Source organism: Diorhabda carinulata, chromosome X (assembly GCF_026250575.1).
Source record: "Diorhabda carinulata isolate Delta chromosome X, icDioCari1.1, whole genome shotgun sequence".
NCBI classification, from domain to species: domain Eukaryota; kingdom Metazoa; phylum Arthropoda; class Insecta; order Coleoptera; family Chrysomelidae; genus Diorhabda; species Diorhabda carinulata.
In genome coordinates this window covers 57931261-57952178 of record NC_079472.1, presented here as the reverse complement: position 1 = coordinate 57952178, position 20918 = coordinate 57931261, and the positions used below count along the sequence as shown (strand labels likewise).

The window sequence follows — 20918 nt, the reverse complement described above, 5'->3', positions numbered from 1 at the left end:
GTTTATGTATATAGTATAGTAGTTATTTTAGATATAGAAATAAGATCACGCATCGAGTAAGCAAGAAATATCTTTCTAAAAGATACATCCCGAGCACTCGACCTTAAAATCCGGTACCGGATGGTGAAACACCTTTAAGGTAAATTCACTAAGGCGCTTAGAAAGTTTCGAAATGTGGGTCTTTCGGAGGATGCTGAGAATTCCCTGGACCCCTCATATCAGTAACGAAAAGTGCAAAGAATAGGCACCGACAGGGAACTTATAGAGTTAATAAAAACACGAAAAACCTCGTATCTGGTACACATATATAGAAATGACAAATACAGACTTTTCCACCTTCTGATCGAAGGGAAAATCGAGCGAAAACGTGGTCCTGGCAAACGACAGGCTTTATGGCTGAAGAATATTTGTGACTGGACCGGTTTAGACGCTGATAATAAGGGCCAGAGACAGAAATGACTTTGCTGGGGTTATCGCCAATCTTCGTTAGAAAAGGGCACCCAAAGAGGAAAAAGTATTTTTTCTCTACAGCCTAAAATGATAATCCTCTTTATTTGTTAACTTTACAATTTCATTTGAATACAATAATTAGTCATTTTACACGGGGCTGTAGAAAAGAAGTATTTTCCTATTCCTACTTAATTTTTAAATAAGTTTTTCTTTACTAAAACTCGACGCAGTTAAAGTCGATATGTCACATTTATTAATCTCGACCTCTACCATTTTTGTGGTAAGTTCATAAGAAAATTGGAGTAGAGCCTTCGTGGTATTATTCTCAAAACTGACGATATGATATTTAAACTCTCCATAATTGTCCAATTTTTTTAAGTTTCGCAAAAACCGAAACAAATGACAGACATATGGGTCAATACATGACTATACGGCGAGTGTATTGAAACTTTCTAACCAAGTTCAGTGAATTTTGAAATATATATGCCCGTTCTATTAACAACCTCAGGACACTTCTTTGTGCGACCTCGTAGTACTTTTGAAAACGTTTAAGTATCGATAAAAGGAAGTGGTCGATGTCTGTTTATGGTACCTCATTCTAAGTAATTTTATCTTCGTGGATGAATATTGCACTTGACTCTATACAAACTTGACAGTCTCATCATATCCCATATACGTATGATGGGATTTGAATCTGGTGATCCTTGGAAATTATAGTAAAAAATTCATATCAACATCTTGGAGAAATTCTCTAGAACGATGTTCAAAATTTGCACCTAAGTTGTCTTGACGAATGAGGATTCGTAGATGCCCAATAAGACGAAGAAGTGAAGTGGATTGTGGAACATCATCATCACAATGCCTGAGATGGGCTATGAGAGTACCTAGCCCCTTAATTCATTACTTCTGTGCACGTTTTTCAAGACTCTTACTCTTCTCCAGTCAGCATGTGTGAAGAAACAGAATCGCGTTTCCTTGCTGATTACTGTATTTCTACTAAGTTGAGGACATTAATCTGCGGTTAAACAAAAAATTAATCATAAAGGGATTAAAATATAATATATAGTGTAAGGGCTATCTTTCTTTCCAAACCATTGGTCAGTAATTCGACACGTAGAAGTAAAATGGTTTCGATGGGTCAAGGTCTACACGAGTATCTGATTTCGTAGCAATATATAAAAAAATAGTTTCACTCAGCACTGAATTTTTATGCAGGCCTCTCGATGGAATCAAAAAAATAATGAAAAATGAATAGGCCATGTTTGAATTCAGTTACTAAAAGTTTTACGGTCGTAAATTATAGTGTAGAGTCTCCCTAGTGTCTAACTCCTCTTTCAATTGCTTAGGTGTATTGATTTTCAAAAACAAATCTTTAATGACATCTCGATACCTTATTTTTTCCATTTTCAACAAAATCTTAACAACGATTCATTTATACGTTTGTCAATCAAAAATTATGTGACTAAGTGGTTGAAATCATAGAAGTACTGACATTTCTTAGTATTCTAAAAGCTTCTTTTCAGTTTGTTCTAACACCTTAATGACATTGTTAATTTGAAAGTCTTGGAGCAATCTTATCCACGTTCAAAATATATTTGAATTTGGAATATGATAAAAAATTCAGAGTGTGTTATAATAATTTGATTCCAGTGTTTTATACATAATTCCTGGTGCTTCGTAAAAATTTTTATGTCGCCGCCCATGTTCAATACAGATAATATTCAACAAGTAAAAACCCCAACAGTAAAGTAGTTTAGCAGTAAATAAGAAACTGTTGAGCATTTAATATGAAATATCTTTTATTTTATTTTGCGTGTCTTGTGTTTGTGAATGCCCAGTACGAAGTTCCCGAGGCAATTGTTGAAGTATCTCGACCAAGGGGATTTAAAGTGTCTATTCCAGGTACTTAACATTACTTTATGTCGAAATTAAACTGAGCTCGATTTCAATATTGATATAATTGGTATCCGAGACATTCTTTATATATTTGCCGCCAATTCAGTTCGCTAACAATCATATGAATTACATTTTCTATCAATAAAATATTATAATTTGAGAACTAAGGTCACGTGTAAGATACTTGATTATTTTTTCGTTAAGAATAGTTAAAAGACATTATTTCAAGCAAATAATATTTCATTGATGTACTACTTTGTCTTATATGATTAAACTTATACAACGAGTAACGTTCATACATATTTCTTTGACTTTTTTTCTTGATTATCTGTGGATATTGCTTATTAACCCAGAAATTCCCCGAAGGAAATTGTTTTAAAATTATTAGCGAAAATGTACGAACTAAAGAAACGTTTTAAAAAATCTTTGATTTGAGTTTATGGGTACTTAAAGAGAATAAAGATGATGTTATTTTTATTTAATTCTATGTACTGTAAGCACAATTCATGAAATGCACCAAAACATTTATCTTGTACTGAAACTAGACAACAAATTTTTAGAGATTTTATTCTCACACGGGGAGCATCTTCTTCTTGTCTATCGGCAAATTATCCAAATTATCCAATGGGATTATTTTGAAATGGTTCAGATTTTAACGAAGGTGTCCCAACGAAGCGAAGAGCTCTCGTTTCGTTGATGAGAACCTAGCAAATAAACGTATATACGAGGATATATTGAAAAATTCTTAACCAAACACAATTTCAATGTCAAAATATTCTATTACTCAACATATTCTCCTCTTAATTGAATACATTTATTACAGCGAACCTGCAACGTCTCTAGAACTTTCAAAAAATATTTTCTTCTTGCTCTGCAAATCAGACATCCACAGATTTTATTACCTCCTTGTTGGAGAAAATTTACGACTTTTTGAACTTTTTTATAATCGAGGAAAGAGATGATAGTCGGACAGAGCCAAATCTGGTGAATAAAGGGGGTGTTCTAGTAATTTAAACCCTAAATCACGAATTTTTTGCATGGCAACATGAGATTTGTGTGTATGGGCGTTGTCCTGTAAAAACAAAACTCCTTTGGATAGTGCGACTTTTCTCTTAAATTTTTTCCCGTAGAGTGGTCAGTAATGTCGAATAGTAATCTCCAGTGATTGTTCTATCCTTATCCAAAAAATCAATCATGATTACTTCATGGCAATTCCAAAAAACTTAAGCAAGAACTTTTCCAGCAGATTTTTGGACACGAAACTTCTTAGTTCTTGGAGAACCAAAATGTTGCCATTCCATCGATGGTTGCTTTGTTTCTGGATCGTAGAAATGTAGCCAAGTCTCATCCATAGTAACAATTCGGTCTACATCGTTTTCTAGTCGAGCACAGATTCAAACATTTGGGGATCCATTTTGCGGCAATTTTTCTCATGTCCAAATTGACGTGAACTAGATGATGAACGCATTCGTATGAAATATTTAGTGCTTCAGATATCCGAATTCGACGGTCCGATAAAATCATGTCATGAACTGCATCGATATTTTCGGGGTCTGACACAGAAACTGGCCTTCCCGATCGGTCATCATCTTCAATGGAAAATTTACCTGTTTTGAAGCTTGCAGTCCAATTTTTCATAGTCGCATACGAAGGACATTGGCCTACCAATGATATTAAGCATAACTTCGTAAATTCGCTTACTTCTTAAGCCTTTTGAATATAGGTATAAATATAGGTACTTGATGATGGCTCGATACTTCAATTTTTTTATTTTCACAATTTAGGTGGACATCTTTTTTCTTTTAATTCATTGCGTAACACTGGTTCACTTTTTTGACGTCAAACTTTACACTGACACTTCTAATAAGTTATTGTTCGTTCCTATGGTAACGCAATATTTTGTTCATGCATGGAACTGGTCTAGGCTAACTAGATATAAATACATCCTCGTATTGCATCTCTTTTTAATTTATTGTTATAACTTACTTTTACATTTAAATTATCAACTTTATAGGGTGGATGTTCAGAACCACTTCGTATTTTTCATCTTTTCTTTCTAGAAGCTCTTCATAAGTTAAGAAAAATGTAGCTTTAGCTTCTTCTTCGACATTAACGGACACTGTGAATGTGTTGGAGTCTCTAGCACTCACTGGTACGTGAGCTGCGCTTTACCCGTTTTATTCAATATTTTTTTAGAACGTACCGTGAAATCTAAAATGGAAATTGTCTGCCCCTCATCCCTTTTTTTATTATTTTTGAATCAACTAATTTACATTTCACATATCCAAATTTTCGGCTTTCTCTAGCAGTTCAACAACTGAAAGTGGTGTTTAAAAAAATTAGAGCTATTGCTAGCGCGTTTAGCTTTTCTTGACTGAATACATATCATAAATAGTTCCTCTCAACCAATAAACAGTGTACTCAATTCCAATTTTTATTAAATCAATTTTTTGTGTAAACAATGAAATAAAAAAATTTCCGTCCTTTAAATACGCCGCCCTAGGCTTCAACCTACTCAGCCTGTTTATAGCAGGTTATTGGTAAATTTAATAGAGGATAGGAGAAGTTAAAGTAAGTTTATTATTTCGTTTAAATTATGTGGAGGATATTTTTAATAAAAATTTATTCAGAGAATCAAAAGGGAATACAAAAGGAACTTAGATTTCATGTATAAGATGCAAAGACTTCAGTTACAAAAGATTCTAACTGACACTTTTCCAAAAATTTGTGTTTTTATACAATATACCACAGTTTATATTTCTCTATGTGTTTCACTGGCTTTTATTCCCCTATGTCAAATAATAACAGATTAAGCAAAATGACAAAGTTCTACATCAACCGGGAAAAAGAATATTTTGATTTGATCTTTGAACTTTCCATGCACAATCAAATAGGTATTTGTTCTATGCGAGTGAATCAAAATAAAAAACTGATACATTCTCAGTAGATCTCACTAATGAGTAAAATGCTCATAACTTCATTTCACATGTTATTATTTTTGCTTCAATTTGTTTGTTAACACCCCGAATTTGCAAAAACATAGATCAGCATTGGTATGAGTACTGATTCGTAGCTTTTTGTTTTTGTACGTTTTGTTATCTATTTTTACCACATCTTGTAATTGTACAGTTATTTCTTGCTGCTTGCTAGTCACGGCATTATTTTGGATCATTTGGAAGGAGGTAATTTGAACGTATCGTTGAGATATGTGATTATAGCAGCATTTTTTTTTATTTTATAGTTGATTGACTATTGTAAAAACTGCTTGGAAGATTTTTGTTTTTTTTCTTAATATACCCATCAAATAAAACATGGAACTTGACGTGATTTTTCCAATAATAAATTGTTTCTAGATGAGCCGGGTGTCCGTTTATTCGCTTTCCATGGAAAAATTAATCAAGATTTCGACGGATTAGAAGCAGGAACGTTTGCGAGAGATATATTACAAGCAAAAAATGGCCAATGGTCTTTTGTTGATAGGGAAACTAAGCTCAAACCGGGTGATATTATATATTATTGGCTGTATGTGGATTTCTTCGATGGAATTAGAACACTTGGTTACAGAAGGTTTGGTGACTATCGTGTTCCAGGTAAAAATGATTATCCTTCAATCATCATTAAAATATTAACGATATTTGTATGATTCAGCGAATTGGGGGCCCATTTTTTTGCATTTCTAGAGATAATTTTTGTAATAATTTCATACATCACTTTATTTGGTTGATAATGATTTGATAGGAATATTCTGTAGGCACGATAATATTATGGATAAGTTCAAATGTTTAGAATTTTTGACATAGTTTTAGAAGTAATTTGAAAATTTTAATTCATGAAAATATGATTATTAAATAGTAATTGGTTATATTCTCTTCACTATAGGTGGGGTTTGGATTTCGGTTGGGTTCACGATTAGCCTGTATCAAAGAAAGTCTCTTATTTTTGTAGGCTTCTAATTCAGGTTGTGTTGTATAGGGTATTTGAAAAATATATATAATAAACGTTAACAATGTAAGTTTGAAAACTCTAGATATATAAACGAAATAATATAAAATAATGGCTTATCTACACAATTTTTGGATTTAAGCGATCCGTCGTCTTTACGTCTTTGAAAGAAATACGTCTTTTATGGAAACCGTGCGATTTTACGTTTTCTCAGAATATTATAAATCATCAGTGCTCACGTCTTCTGAGCAACTAACTAACGTTTAAGTCTTTAAACAAAATAATACGTTTTCTCTGGTAACTCTACGACGAAACTGGATACACAGAACAATTAGATTGTTCTGAGCTCACTTTTTCTGAGCAACTAATTCTCCCGCGCTTTTCCGTCAAATTCTTATGTGACCCTTCTTAAAACTGGAATCGTCACGATGTTTCCGGCTGGCATAAACTGAGTACTAAAAAAATTGAGATGGTAGAAAACAAAAAACGATAACTGGGTAAAAAAATTAATCAATCTGAAACTAATAAATTGAAGAAATATTTTTTCCTATATTATTGAACTCAAGTTCTGAATCAGAATAAGATGATGCTGAGGAGGAAAAGTTATTTATTTATTCAATAAATTTATGCTATCGACGAGAAAAAAAGTTGCCCTTTTACCATCTTATAAATGTGAATAATATGCAATATCATCCCAAATCCGATTCATCAGTTTCGTCCTTCAGTATCGTACAGCTCTCTATGTTCCCTTACCGCCTGTATTAACTTTTTTCTGTCATTTTTCGTAAAAAAAATTGAAACTTGCTAATTACCCACACGTGGCACAGCAAACAGTATCTGAATTACAGCGTGACACGTTTGTAAGCTCACGCGTGTCGTCAATTCGCGTCATGTAGATTACAAAACTACGTGCTGTACTGCGTCACCTCACACGGGCTGCACGTGTCCCAAATTGCGCATTGTCTAAAGCGCCGCAGGACTACATGTCATTTTTGAAGTTCTATCTATACGTTGTAAACGCGTTGAAGGTTTTCTGCGATTTCCCAGTGACTTGGTGAACTTGTACATCAAATAGCCGTCGATAGGGAATAATGCAGCTACATAAGTCTGAAGAAACCCAATGTAAAAACTTATAACTTCTAGGCCACTGCATAATAAATCTTATATCAAGGCAATGTAAATCATAGAATAGAAATTGAATTAAATATTCTCCTAAAATCAGAAAAATCTTACAAATAGTGGTGATAGTAGTTAGTTCAATTAAAGAAGTTAATAAAAACGTAGATTTTTCTTAAAAAAACTTCTTAATTTTCACTTAAAAACTATATTTGTCTTATAAAACTAGACTATTCTATTTGTTTTCAGTAATTTATAATTAACCTTAATTGAAAAAAATAACATCAAGAAAGTTTAGTTTAATGTTAATTTTAATTTAGTTTTAAGTATGGTTGCATGAGCCAAGCTTTAGTTTTCAAAAATGATTTAATTCATAGATGCTGATGATGAAAAAGTTTAAAAAGTATATTGGTGACAGAAATGTAGAGGCGAGTTGATCATATAGCAACTTTCACTCTCCAATAATCTTTTCACTCATTATAACTATTTTTTCAAATAATATCAACTTTACCTTCATATAAATAGATTTTTCAAATATTAGAAATAATAGTATATATACTTTTTCAACTTCATCATCAGCATCAGTATCAATATTTATGTGTATTTTGAGTAAAGTTGTTTTCTTTTAAAATACTTTATTCAGAAGTTTATGAACGTGAAGGTGTACCCAGGAATATGAAATATTTGGGTTACGTATCTACAGCTTTCTCTCTGTTTTCTACCAATATTATGGTTCTAAATTGCTAAACAATAATGATATATTTGATATATTCAGTTTTAAGACATTCCAGATATTGATGTTAGACTGAAACCTGATGGAGAATCTAAAGTTTTATTACATGAAAACTTTTCATCTATTACACTTAGACCAACTATATGGACAATCGAGCAACAATATGCAGATGCACCAGTAAGTATTCATTAGATTCTTCGAAGGAAGTCACTATATTGTTAGCGCATTAAGAGAAAAATGTTTGAATCATTAGGTTTTCAGTTTCGAATCTTAAAGCTGGATGGGATGCAATGATAATTACTGAAGATAGTGTCAGCAATTATATAAACTACTCGGAATAGAATACCAAAAATTATAAATAAAAACATTTTCATTGAAAATCATCCATTGAAATTAGAATTATAAAAGCTTTTTGCTTTGGTGTCCAATTTTACCTTAATTATCCTGTCCTCCATCATTCTTACTATGTGTCCGAACCATCTCAATTGTTGGATTTTTTCGCAATCCACTCAATACGTTTAATTCGCCCCTAATAGTTCCTTATTTTATGTAACCTCTTCATCCCTGCAATTTTTCTCAGTATCTTCATTTCACATGTTCTTATTTTTTGCTTCAATTTCTCGCTAGTGGTGAACTCTTAGTCAATTCAAATACAGAGTGATCCGGACTTGATACAAAAAATTATGAGGCCAGGGGCGGCTCATGCCCAATGGAACGATGCGTAACTTTTACAGGGACAACCTGTACAATTTAAAGATTGGAAAATGAGTTTTCAATCAATTTTTTAACAAAAAATTACTCTTTGTTTAATTGGATAAAATTTGTGGTTAAGGAGTTATAGGGTTTTATATCGTTGAACATTATTAAGCTAGAGTTTCTGGAACCGTTGGTGATATTCATATTGAACGTACTGTTTACACTACACCAACACTCACGGTTACACTGTTTGACGCACGTTTCGAAAAGTATCAACAAAATCAACATCGATTTTGTGTCAATGTGTGGACAGGAATACTGAATAATAACTTCTTTCTTTTTTTAATGCTTATCCATTAATGGATGTTCGCGACCACATTTTTTCATGGCTTCTCTATCTCTAGCGGTATGGATCAATGTCTGAATATCTTGTATTCCCGTCCACTGCCTCACGTTCCGCAACCATGACATTCTCTTCCGTCCCAATTCTCTCTTACCTTCAATCTTGCCCTCGACTATCAGCTGAAGGAATTGATATTTATGGCCTCGCATTATATGGCCAAGATATGCAATCTTTCGTTTCTTCACGATGTTAGAGAGTTCACGGTCTTTATTGATACGCCTGAGAATATCCTCATTCCTCACTTTGGCAGTCCATGGTATCTTCAGGATTCTACGATATACCCACATTTCGTAATAATTTATTAGGTGCATATTTTATTGATAATAGCCTGATTGGTCAGCGATACTTCTTCCATCCATGCTATGTTATTTTCCTCTAAACATTCGCAGAGAACGTGGTTCATGTAAGATTGAAACTCTCCCTACTTCTTAAATGATGTGAAAAATCACGGGCCTTTAGATAGTAGCTTAGAATCATTTATTCCGTCACACACACTTCATGAACATACGTAATCGTCAACGCATCCACTCACTCCCGAATTAATTGCATCAAATCCTGGAGCACCCTGTATAAGGGTTGTATAAGGAACCATTCCATTATATTTTTAAAAATTTTCAGGAACCTTCCCTTTCTTAGTTAAATTGTTACTTTGATTTACCATGTTTATAATTATGATTCGAATTAGTTTGTATATAAATATGATAAATTTTTGGATGTATGGATAAAAATAAGTTTTATTTCAGGATTATGAGTTTGTGATATATGTTAATCGACCGGAAACTTTGCAAATCAACGATGGTAAATTAACAATCAAACCAGTTCTTTCCGAAGATATTTTTGGCGAAGGATTTGTGAGATCTTCAGATGGATACGATTTTGGAGATAAGTGAGTGTAACATCGGAGCGGAAGTATAAGTTAAAAAAAAGTCTAAAAGTGAAAATTTTCGTCTTTCGCATTTGCTGAAATGATATAGAGGAGACTCGGAAAGTATATGATTGACAATGTCATCCTATTTATTTATAATAGCAACGTTGTCATAATTTCAATTTTCGTTGGTACTAAGGTAACATGTTAAGATATGATGAATTGGCGTTCCAATATATTTCCAATAGTATACTTGATTCTATAAGTCTGTGATGTTCTGGGTTACAAACATTGCACTTGAAAAAGACGTTTTTTTGACTGTTCGAACAATTTTTTGTGAAATTACATTCAGAAATTGAAGTGAGGAAAATAAATATTTGATGAAAAAGTTTGGAAAGACAATTGTTAGTCATATTGAACAAAAAAAGTCAAATTCGAACAAAATAACACCTAATATTGAGTTAAATATAGAAAAGACCATTTTTGACCAAATTAAATATAAAACAACAAATTTTTGGTCAAATTATTACCAAAATTACTTTCAGTTTTTGAGCAAAATAGTAAAGAAAAACATCCATTGATCAAATTAACTTAAAAAGCCATGTTTTGACTAAAATTAAATTAACTAGGCCATTTCTGATTAAAATAAACTGAGCGAATCGTATTTTTGACAAATTAAATCAAGATAAGTTAATCTTTGACTATATGAATTTAGAAAAAAACAATTTTTGGTAATTATACACTTTCACGGTCACCTAGTTTTTTGGCTCTAGAAAATCGAAAAATAGATGGATTTTAATGGATTTATAAAAAAAAATTAGTAGAAATAGCTGGAATGAAAATTTCTCATAGTTTTAATGTTTTAAATCGTAAATAAAACGGTTTTGCAAAATAATCCTTTACAAAAAATTATCTCATTATCATATAAAGTTCTTATATTTTTTTTCTATTCTACATAAATTAATAAACAATTTAAAAAAAAATCCAAAAAGAATGATTGTTTCAGTTTTTATAGCTTAAAATGAAATCGATAAAAACAATCAATTTTCGTGAATAGTTTCATACTATATTCTTCAATGTTAATAGTTTTTGGACCATTAAAAATCGAAAAATAGATAAATTTTATAATTTTGGTCTCAAAATGTTCCATTTTACGACGAATTTATGAAAAACACGGGGGTAGTGGCTGAATTTGCGGGTTTTAATAGTTTTAAACCTTAAATAGTAGAAAAACTTTTTTTTTTCAAAATATTCATTTTTTATGTAAATTGCGAAAAAAAATATACGAACTTGATTCCACGACGTTACGAAACAGTTACGAAGGATTATATGTAGAAAGTCATTTTTTTTGCATTTAAAGTCATGAAACTGTAAAAAATATTTATTTTTTTATTTTCGTATTTTTTTTATAAATCCGCTGTAAAATGGAACATTTTGAGACCAAGATCATTAAAATCCATCCATTTTTCGCTTTTCTAGAGCTAACCTAACCTAACCTAACCTAACCTAACCTAACCTAACCTAACCAAAAAATCAGGTGACCGCGAAAGTGTATAATTATCATAATTTTTTGTAAAGGATTATTTTGCAAAACCGTTTTTTTTATGATTTAAAACAGTAAAACTATGAGAAATTTTCATTCCAGCTATTTCTACTAATTTTTTTTATAAATCCGCCGTAAAATGGAACATTTTGAGACCAAGATCATTAAAATCCATCCATTTCTCGATTTTCTAGAGCTAACCTAACCTAACCTAACCTAACCTAACCAAACCTAACCTAACCAAAAAATCAGGTGACCGCGAAAGTGTATAATTATCATAATTTTTTGTAAAGGATTATTTTGCAAAACCGTTTTTTTTACGATTTAAAACAGTAAAACTATGAGAAATTTTCATTCCAGCTATTTCTACTAATTTTTTTTATAAATCCGCCGTAAAATGGAACATTTTGAGACCAAGATCATTAAAATCCATCCATTTTTCGATTTTCTAGAGCCAAAAAACCAGGTGACTGTGAAAGTGTATAATTACCCAATTTTAATTCAACCCTTCAATGAAATTTCAAGCATAATTTTCTCAATATTCACAATTATTCTCAATTCTTTAATGAGAAACACTGATTTCGAATTTATTTTCTTTCTTCAACAGTTTTGGTAATATTGAGTCGTTTCCATCGAGTAAAGGATAAACTATACCAAATTATTTCTAATTTCTGAGACCTTTTGATATGTTAATCCATCTAAATGTTCTTGATTTTAGGTCTCTTAAAGAAAACTCGATACGTCAAAATTTTGTTTTAAATTTAATTTTAAAACAGAAGAGACCTAAAATCAAGAAGATTTAGATGCATTATTTCTAATTAGATAATCGGTACATTCAACAAATTATCCTTTCTCCAGAAAAGCTCTCGATTCTTTTCCAAGAAATTTTTACGTTAGAAAATCTTCCATTTAATTTGTAGTATCGTTTGATTTATATTTGTGAGAAGTATGTCTATTCTAACAAAAAATAAGGGTCAATTTAAACTGTAAAATATACTAAATTTAAAAAAAAGTTTATGATCTCAACTATGTGTTACTCCATATTAAATATCATGAGAATTGTCCCAAAAGTACCTGACCTAACAAAGAAAACACAAAAATTTTGGAAGAAAATGTTTTTATTTTTCAACGTAATCTCCTTTTTTCAAGTATAAGAACAAAAAATAATCCGAGGGGGCTAAATCTGGCAAGTAAAGTGCATGAGGTAGCAATTACAACTTTAATTCATTGGTTTTGGCCACACCAATAACGGATGTATGAGCTGGTGGATTGTCTTAATGATACAACACTTTCTTCTTAGTCGAATGCGGCCGTTTTGGTTCGATTTCTTCTCTCAAACGTTGTAAATGTTCGTATGATACTCGCCGTTGATAGTTTTTCCTTTTTCAAGATAGTCAATGAGAATTATCACACGTGAATTCCAAAAATATCGCCGCCTTGACCTACTACAATCTCTAGGCAAGGCGAGGTACTTCTGAGATCATCTTCGTGTATTTGTAAATGAAATTTACTCCATTATAATGATGAAATTCATCTATAACGAAAAGATTTTTCATTTGTTATAAGTAAGAATAAATCTTTTAGTTGTACATCAACAAAAGGATCACAATTGTGCAAGAGGAAATACAATGCTGGCTTTATTTTACCTCCAGTTTTATCTTCTCGAATCACTACAAAAAATAAACTTGTTTTTAAATATGGATTAGTTGAAATACGTGCTAAACTCCCCAGAGGTGATTGGATATATCCAGGTTGGTATTTCATCCAGAAAAATTCTTCCAACTTTATATATAACACTTGTTAGTGATCGAAAACTTATGACTCGTTTTAACCAGTGAACTGAACCATTAATTCAAAGTAATCAGGTTATTTTTATTATTAAAAGCAACTTCCTTCTTGTAGTCGATCCTGTATATATTTTGTTCTACCACATTCCATATTTCTTGATTTCAGAACTGTATTTGAATCCTGCTACAGAAAAGTATGGTACAAATTATCAATCGGGTCAAATTAGAATAGCGTTTACTCCAGGAAACGCCGACATGAATACCGTACTTCACGGTGGTGTTATCCTGGGAAATACTTTAGCAGCTAGAGTACACGAAGACAAAACAAATCAATTAGCTAACGGACATTGGTCCGATGAGTTTCATACATTTGGTGTAAAGTGGACACCAAGTAAGAACAAACTATTCTAACCTAATCTAATCTAACCTAACTAAATGTGAAAGTGCAATTTCTTAAAGGAACTAAATTGGTCAATATTGCTTAGAGTTTGAATATATTAATGGTCATAATTCGTGAAACCAAAATTTTGATTCAAATCAAATATATATATATATATATATATATATATATATATATATATATATATATATATATATATATATATATATATATATATATGGCATGGCCAGCAGTCATCTACCATTTATCATTAATCTAACCTAACCTAATCTAACCTACCTGATCTTGATATCTTTCAACAATCACTTCAAAATTCTAGTGGAAGCGCTTCTATGAAAGTTTGTCAGCATTTTATGCAAAATTTCCTCATATTTTAGTGCTTAATGATTATCAGTAAATTTTCGAGTACCAACAAAAACTTTCTGAAATAGTCTTAACTTCGATAAAATCTGAATCTTTCATCAATTGTCATATTTGAGGACCATCAATGATTCCATTTTTTCCAAATTTCGTTACGGAAATTTTCTACAAATATATTTAAAGAATCTTCCCTTTTGTCCAACACTTTGACAAATTGCCTAGTCATTCCTAACTTGATATGTAATGGATTTGCTAGTGCTTACTAAGAGTTTATTTTTCTTTTATTTACTTTACCGACTTCTAACAACTAACTTCTAACAAGCCAAAATATAATAATCCTCATATTATCTTACTAATTAAAGCTTCGAAAATCAAGTATCTATATACCTATAAAAATAAATTACTGTTGGTTAGTGTCCGATTTGGCTAATTTTGGTCTTGAATTATTTGTCCAGAGAAGGTTTCAGAATTTTCTTCCGGGACAGTTGGCTTCCTTCAAATCAGTCGACACCGTTATGAATGAGGATGACGTAGTCAACTATTCCACGGAGTTTTTAAATTCACTGGAATTGCCTGGATTACCACCTCATCATTTACAGTTGTCATCATACTGCGTAACCTTAATCAACCTCGACTATGCAGTGGAACAAGACCGGCTGTGAAAATGATGATGAATTGAGGCAACAATAATGAATAAAAAATACAGAGGAGAGGATGTCTAGATCCTGCGTACACCAATAATTTCAACGGATTTACCATTCGATTTTAAACGTTTACAATTTCCCGTACGTCTGGCCTTTCGAATGACCATAAATAAATCGCAAGGCCAGTCGTTGGAGGCTAGCAGAATGAATATGGAGTTTCCCTGCGCGGGACAACCGTCATCTTTGTTTATTTATAAAAAAAAACATATATTTCATCAAAAAGCTTTAAATTGATTCACAGACTGTATTATAACTGTGAGTGTATGTCTATATCAAATCGAAACCTTATAATTAACCAGTATTTCAGGAAATACCCGGTTTTGTAAGTAAGCACATCATGTGTAATTAATCGAAAATAATAATAAAACTTCATTCATATCGAGCATTGTTTTTTATTTATTTTAAAAAAAGGTTTCTTTTGTTAATTTTAAGTTTATTTTGTACAAAAGTAGTACGAAGTTTGCTAGGTCAGCTAATAAATGATAATTGAAATGTTGGTATATTTCATTGGTACTCAGTTGACTTTAAAAATGTGATAAGTTTATTAGAACTTTTTATCAAATAACTTGTCAGATTTATTGATCATAATTGATCGTAATTTGTTTAATTATATACATCTACAGCTTCGCTTTCATAATTTCGTGTAAGGTACTCGACTATTTTAAAAACAAATAATTTGGCGCTCCTTGAAATTTGCTCCACTAGGCTACTGCCTACTCAGCCTGTTGGTAAATCCACCACAACTAATGAATAAATGTATCCAAATTATTCTATTTTAGGTGAAATAACGTTAAGTGTGGACGGAAGAGTTTATGGGACGGTGTATCCACCACTCAACGGTTTTGCTTCATTGACACAACTACTAAAACTACCACCTCAAAAATGGAATGAAGGATCGAAATTTGCTCCATTTGATCAGGAGGTAAAAATTTTTTATCGTCATTGTTGTTCTTCTATAAACTTAGGAGTATCGTACTGTGTTAATTAAAATGGCCATAAATCGATTTTCCTATTTGATTTCTCAATTATGCGATGTTTTTTCAGTGGATAATATTAAAAAGTCGTTTTCATGTTACAAAAGTTTGTACATAACAAAACAAGGGGTAATATATTTATTGACAGGGACGCCTTTCTATCTAACATTTGGCTTTATATTCAAGAGCCGTAACCACATTTTTCATTGGAATAGGACTTTATCAAACTACATTAGTACGATGTATGTACATAAAAACAAAAAAAAATATTCATAATATTTATTAAAGTAGGTATAAACAGTATGTACACGCATGAAAAGAATTTATATGTCATTTATATCAACTCCATGTTTAACAGTTTCTGCATTGTTATTATCTGGAAGACTTTCCCAAAATATCAATTGATATTTTTGTTTCTGAATGATTGTAGCTTTTCTCAATCATCATTCCATCAGGTCCTCTTCAATTTTTAAGTTTTGTTATGCCTTCAAGAAATTAACTATACATTCTCTCTCCATTTCATTGAAGGTATTGGATTCAGCTTTGTCTTGTTATATTGAGATGATTCATATTTCTAAAAGTTCAAATTGTGATTAGAATTTCTACTACTTTGTTAGGTTTGACTATCTATTTATATCAACAAAGTCCTTGCCTCTTAGTTTGAGTGATAACTTTACATTGTTGTGACATGAGTCAGCAGCTATTCAAGGTTAGGTTGATTGGAAATACCTCAAATTTATTTTTATTAAGTTTATTTCAAAAGAAATCAATATATAAACAAAAAATATGTATAAAGTCGAACTTTTTTTGCCCGGAACCAGTTTCCAACCATATAATCACATCATCTAGACCTCTAATTTTCTTTAACAAAGCAAAAAAGGTACTTAAGATGTCCTTGTTCCATTCAGCGACTGCCTCATATCACTTCACAGCTACTGGAGATATTTTTGAACTTCCATTAGACACGAAGCTATCATTAAATGCTGTTACCGAAACTGCAGTTGAAGAAGGAGGTTCAAGTGAAAATCGTTAGCCTTAAAGCCAACTTCTTCAAAAATTAATGTTTGGGTAGGTATAATAGGCATTATGCTTTGTAGAAGGCAATTGTGAAAGCTTCGTTTGCCCTACAGTTTCCTCCAAAGTTATGAAAAATTTAGTAGATACCTCTGAAAATATTGATTTTGGAGAAAAATTGTCAAACTAAAAATGAAGTTCATAAAAAGCTCCATAGAAACGGTTATCTACATGTTTTACTTATTCTTTTTGCGTAAGCGAGTTTTCGTCATCCTCCCTCCTATAATATGACTCCTGCCAAGATATTTGGGATCATAACAGCTACAAGAATAGGTTTAGTTAAAAAATGTATTCAATCTTTTTTGATAAACCTATTCTTTCGACTGTTATGACTCACAATATTTTGATAAGAGTCAAATTGCTCCCCACAAATCTCTCCAGGTGTGTAAGCGAGTATTAGTCATCCTCCCTACTATAATTTGACTCCTTTCGAGTTATTTGGGAACATAACAGTTACAAGAATAGGGTTAAGGCTAAAAATATATTCACCCTTTTTGGTAGAGGTTTTCATAAGCTTTATTTTCTGTTTGAATTCCTTTTATATAGAGGAGACATATGGTGAAACTGTTATAAATTTGAGGGGCTGTGGAACAAAGGAATACTTTGAAGGATTATCAGTACATCATATGTTTAGAATAAAACATGAGTTTCCTATAAATTTTAAAAACAAAATTCTCCAATTTTTAGATGTACTTGACATTGGGTGTAGGTGTTGCTGGGTATAATTTTGAAGACAGATCTTCGAAGCCATGGAAAAATGGAGAGAGATACAGTTTTAGTAATTTTTACTGCAAAGTGAATGATTGGAAGCCTACATGGACAGAAAATAGTAAATTAGAAATTGATTATGTCAAAATTATATCATTGTAGCTATTTTTTTAGGAATAATTGAAACCAAAATGTTTTTTAAGACTTTTTCATGAAACAAATAGATTTTGAGATAATTTGTGTTTATATTTTTGGAAAAAGTATTTAAGTATGGTAGAAATTTATGTACGAACTACGCAATCGCATGTTTTCTTATCTTATATTGATAGATATCAAGTCAAGTGCTGACCTATGGTGCTGAGCTAGTGGGTCTAACACAAAAACAAAGATACACTGACGAAATTGACATAATGGAAAGCAGTTGAAGACAGAGCAAGGGAAAAACCAAAAAAAGTTGAGAGACTAGCGATCAGCGAAAAAGAAAGTGATAGAAAAACTTAATTGCATAACATTTATATGCACAGTGAGAGACTCTAATAGACTAATCCTCCATATTAAATGGATTGCTAAACCTCCCCTTAGGAAGTAACTGCAATTCCCATGGCAATGCACAGTCATCTACATATTTTTTCTTTATAAGCAAAGAATATTCGAGGCTTAAAAAATCAATTAATTGTTTACAGGCGCGGTTGCAGCTTCTGATCAGAACTTTCTATAGGCGACTGCTTAGATATCTTCCTTCAATTTCGGCCGAAGCTTCGATGCTTCTCTAAAATTTTTCTTGAAAGTAATATAGTTTGAGGGGAGTCATGATCCCCGTGACCTCCCTTAAAACCGCGTGTGGTTGTCTATAGTCTTTTAGATCTTAAGGTGAATATCACTGCTTCTTCATTTGGTATTTAAACCAAAATGGTTTGTTTTGTAGTGGATTGGAAGGGAAAAACAAAACCAAATTTCCACGAACATTTTTTGGGATAATTGAATGTAATTCTCATGAACATGTTAACTTGATAAATAGAAAGTTCTCAACAATTTTTCAGCTCGATTTTGGATTTTTGCTCAGTTTTCAACTTCGATTACTTCGATCGTCGTTTATTTTCAGGGTCATATTCGAAGCAACAACTATAATCCAATCAAGATAAACTAAATAATATTCCAATTGCTGAAACTCTTCTGCAGTAGTAATTATTTCACGTACTTTTCTCTAACTGAACACTGGTTTCCAAATCATGAACTATAATTCAAATAATCATTTTTTTTTAAATAAACCACACGTGTTAAATTAATACAATTATTATTAAATACTTTTTTGATCAAATGTTTTTTGTTATATTTGAAACAAAATGTAGTATTTACTCAGTTCTGGGGCCGTCCATAAATCTCGTGATGGCTGTGAGGGACGGGGGTTTGCATACAAACATCCTGGTCGATCACATGAGAGAAGGGGGTGGATTAGCAAACTAATCTGGTGATATTTCATATTATTATATTTTCAATATTTTTATTCAAATAGGAGAATTTCAGAGCGTTGCGGGATCAGATCTCTGTTCACTAAAAAATATTCTAGTTCTAAGATGCGAGGTTCTTAGTTAAATGTAGTTCCTACACGTTTTTTACGAGCGACTATACCAATTGCTAAGAGCAAAGAAGGCTTAAAAGTACCAAACCAGCAAGAACACGATAGTAAATCGTTTGCAGGATTTTTATTAATGATTAGTTTTCACATGGAATATTGGCAATGTCCAACAGTAAAGTTAGAAGTTACAGAGAGAACATGTAAGTACTGTGGAATTTAGTTTTGTTCTAACAAAGCAGTTAAGGTACATCAGCGCATTCACATTTTGAAAAAATCAACTCAAAGCGAGACTCCAACTATTGACAAAGATAATAACGATTTAGAATGTGACCTTGAAAAAAACCTTCGAAACCACGAGTGCAGATGAATGCGTTGCACCATTAGTTACCATTGAAAATAATATGCAATCTACATGGGTTGAAGATGATCAATAAGAAATTAAAATAAATTCAATATTTATTTACTTAGTATGTAATAATAAAGAATTCATTATTCTTTATCATTATCTTCAAGAACGTTTTGAGGTTTAATTATGTGTTAATCTTTAATAATTAAAAACATGAAATATCACGTGCTACTTAAGGGGGGAGGAGGGTGATACAAAAAGTACTGCTCAATCACGTGAGAGGGTAGGGAGTTTAAAATCCATCATGAGATTTATGGACGGCCCCTTCATTAGTTAATTCCAAGACAATACACTTCGATAAAATCATATCATTGATAAGACTCAAGTTTAACAATATGATTCTGAATCAAAAAAGATGCCAAGGGGTTGATAGAACTGGATTCTTCGATTTTCCAGTAAGTTTTGTTAATAAAAATTGAAAGAGCATTATTTTTTGGGATGTAATCAACTTCTACGCTTTGGCACAAATGGATTCACTAAATAAGTTACCGAGGAAGGAATTTTTTGAAACTATTTATACCAACTGTAATCGCAGTGTAATTACGAATCAAGAATTTCATAAAAATATCATTGAATAATAGCAGAAAGGCATAATTCAGCGTCCTTATCAATATCCTTGAAATTAGAGTTACATATTGCTGCCTTATCTAAAAAATTAAGTTTCTCCTGCTTTGCGCTGATATCAGTTTCTAAAGAACTGAACTAATCCACCTCCTTAACAGTTCATTATGCCCTTATTGAGTCGCATCTTTGATATGCCCTTTTCTTATGGGGTGCGACTCAATTTGAGCGAATCTTCACTACAAAACTACAAAAGAGAGCTGTTAAATATTTTCCGGACTAAACAGCAAGGCCTTTTTTAAAAGCTTGAAAATACTTTCTCTTCCTTCCTTATTCATCTTTGAGTCCGTTTGCCTAATTCGTAATCGCTCTTCTCCAATTTCGTTGCACTTAGGAAGGCGGAGCAAGACCTTTATCTACCTACTCCATGTTCAGAATTAGTTAAGTGCTCAATATTTTACAACTCAAAAAAGTGCACAATTACTTACCAATCATCTTTTCCCGCATTCCGCAATTATTAAAGGGCATAATTACTGAAAAGTGCCTTATCGTGAGCTTCTTCTGTACATTGAAATTTTATTGTATTATATCTTTACTTAGTTATTTTTATATTTGTTTTTATAAGCTTTTATTTTGGTTTCAAACAATTAATTCATGTATCGATTTGATATCATCCATTAATAAATTGCACAACTTTTCACGTCGGCATAGTAGAATATATGCA

General features: G+C 31.8%; 1 protein-coding gene across 1 annotated transcript in view; it reads left to right on the top strand.

Moving 5' to 3' along the window:
• The first annotated feature begins 2215 nt into the window (after positions 1–2215).
• Positions 2216–20918, top strand: part of LOC130900563 (uncharacterized) — a 47006-nt gene continuing 28303 nt past the window's right edge. The window contains exons 1-9 of the mRNA XM_057811261.1: positions 2216–2352; positions 5700–5936; positions 8187–8314; positions 9980–10122; positions 13229–13395; positions 13598–13822; positions 15675–15817; positions 17631–17809; positions 19165–19232. Of these exons, the coding sequence (XP_057667244.1) occupies positions 2238–2352; positions 5700–5936; positions 8187–8314; positions 9980–10122; positions 13229–13395; positions 13598–13822; positions 15675–15817; positions 17631–17809; positions 19165–19232 (1405 nt within the window). The 5' untranslated portion in view covers positions 2216–2237. The remainder of the gene's footprint in view (positions 2353–5699; positions 5937–8186; positions 8315–9979; positions 10123–13228; positions 13396–13597; positions 13823–15674; positions 15818–17630; positions 17810–19164; positions 19233–20918) is intronic.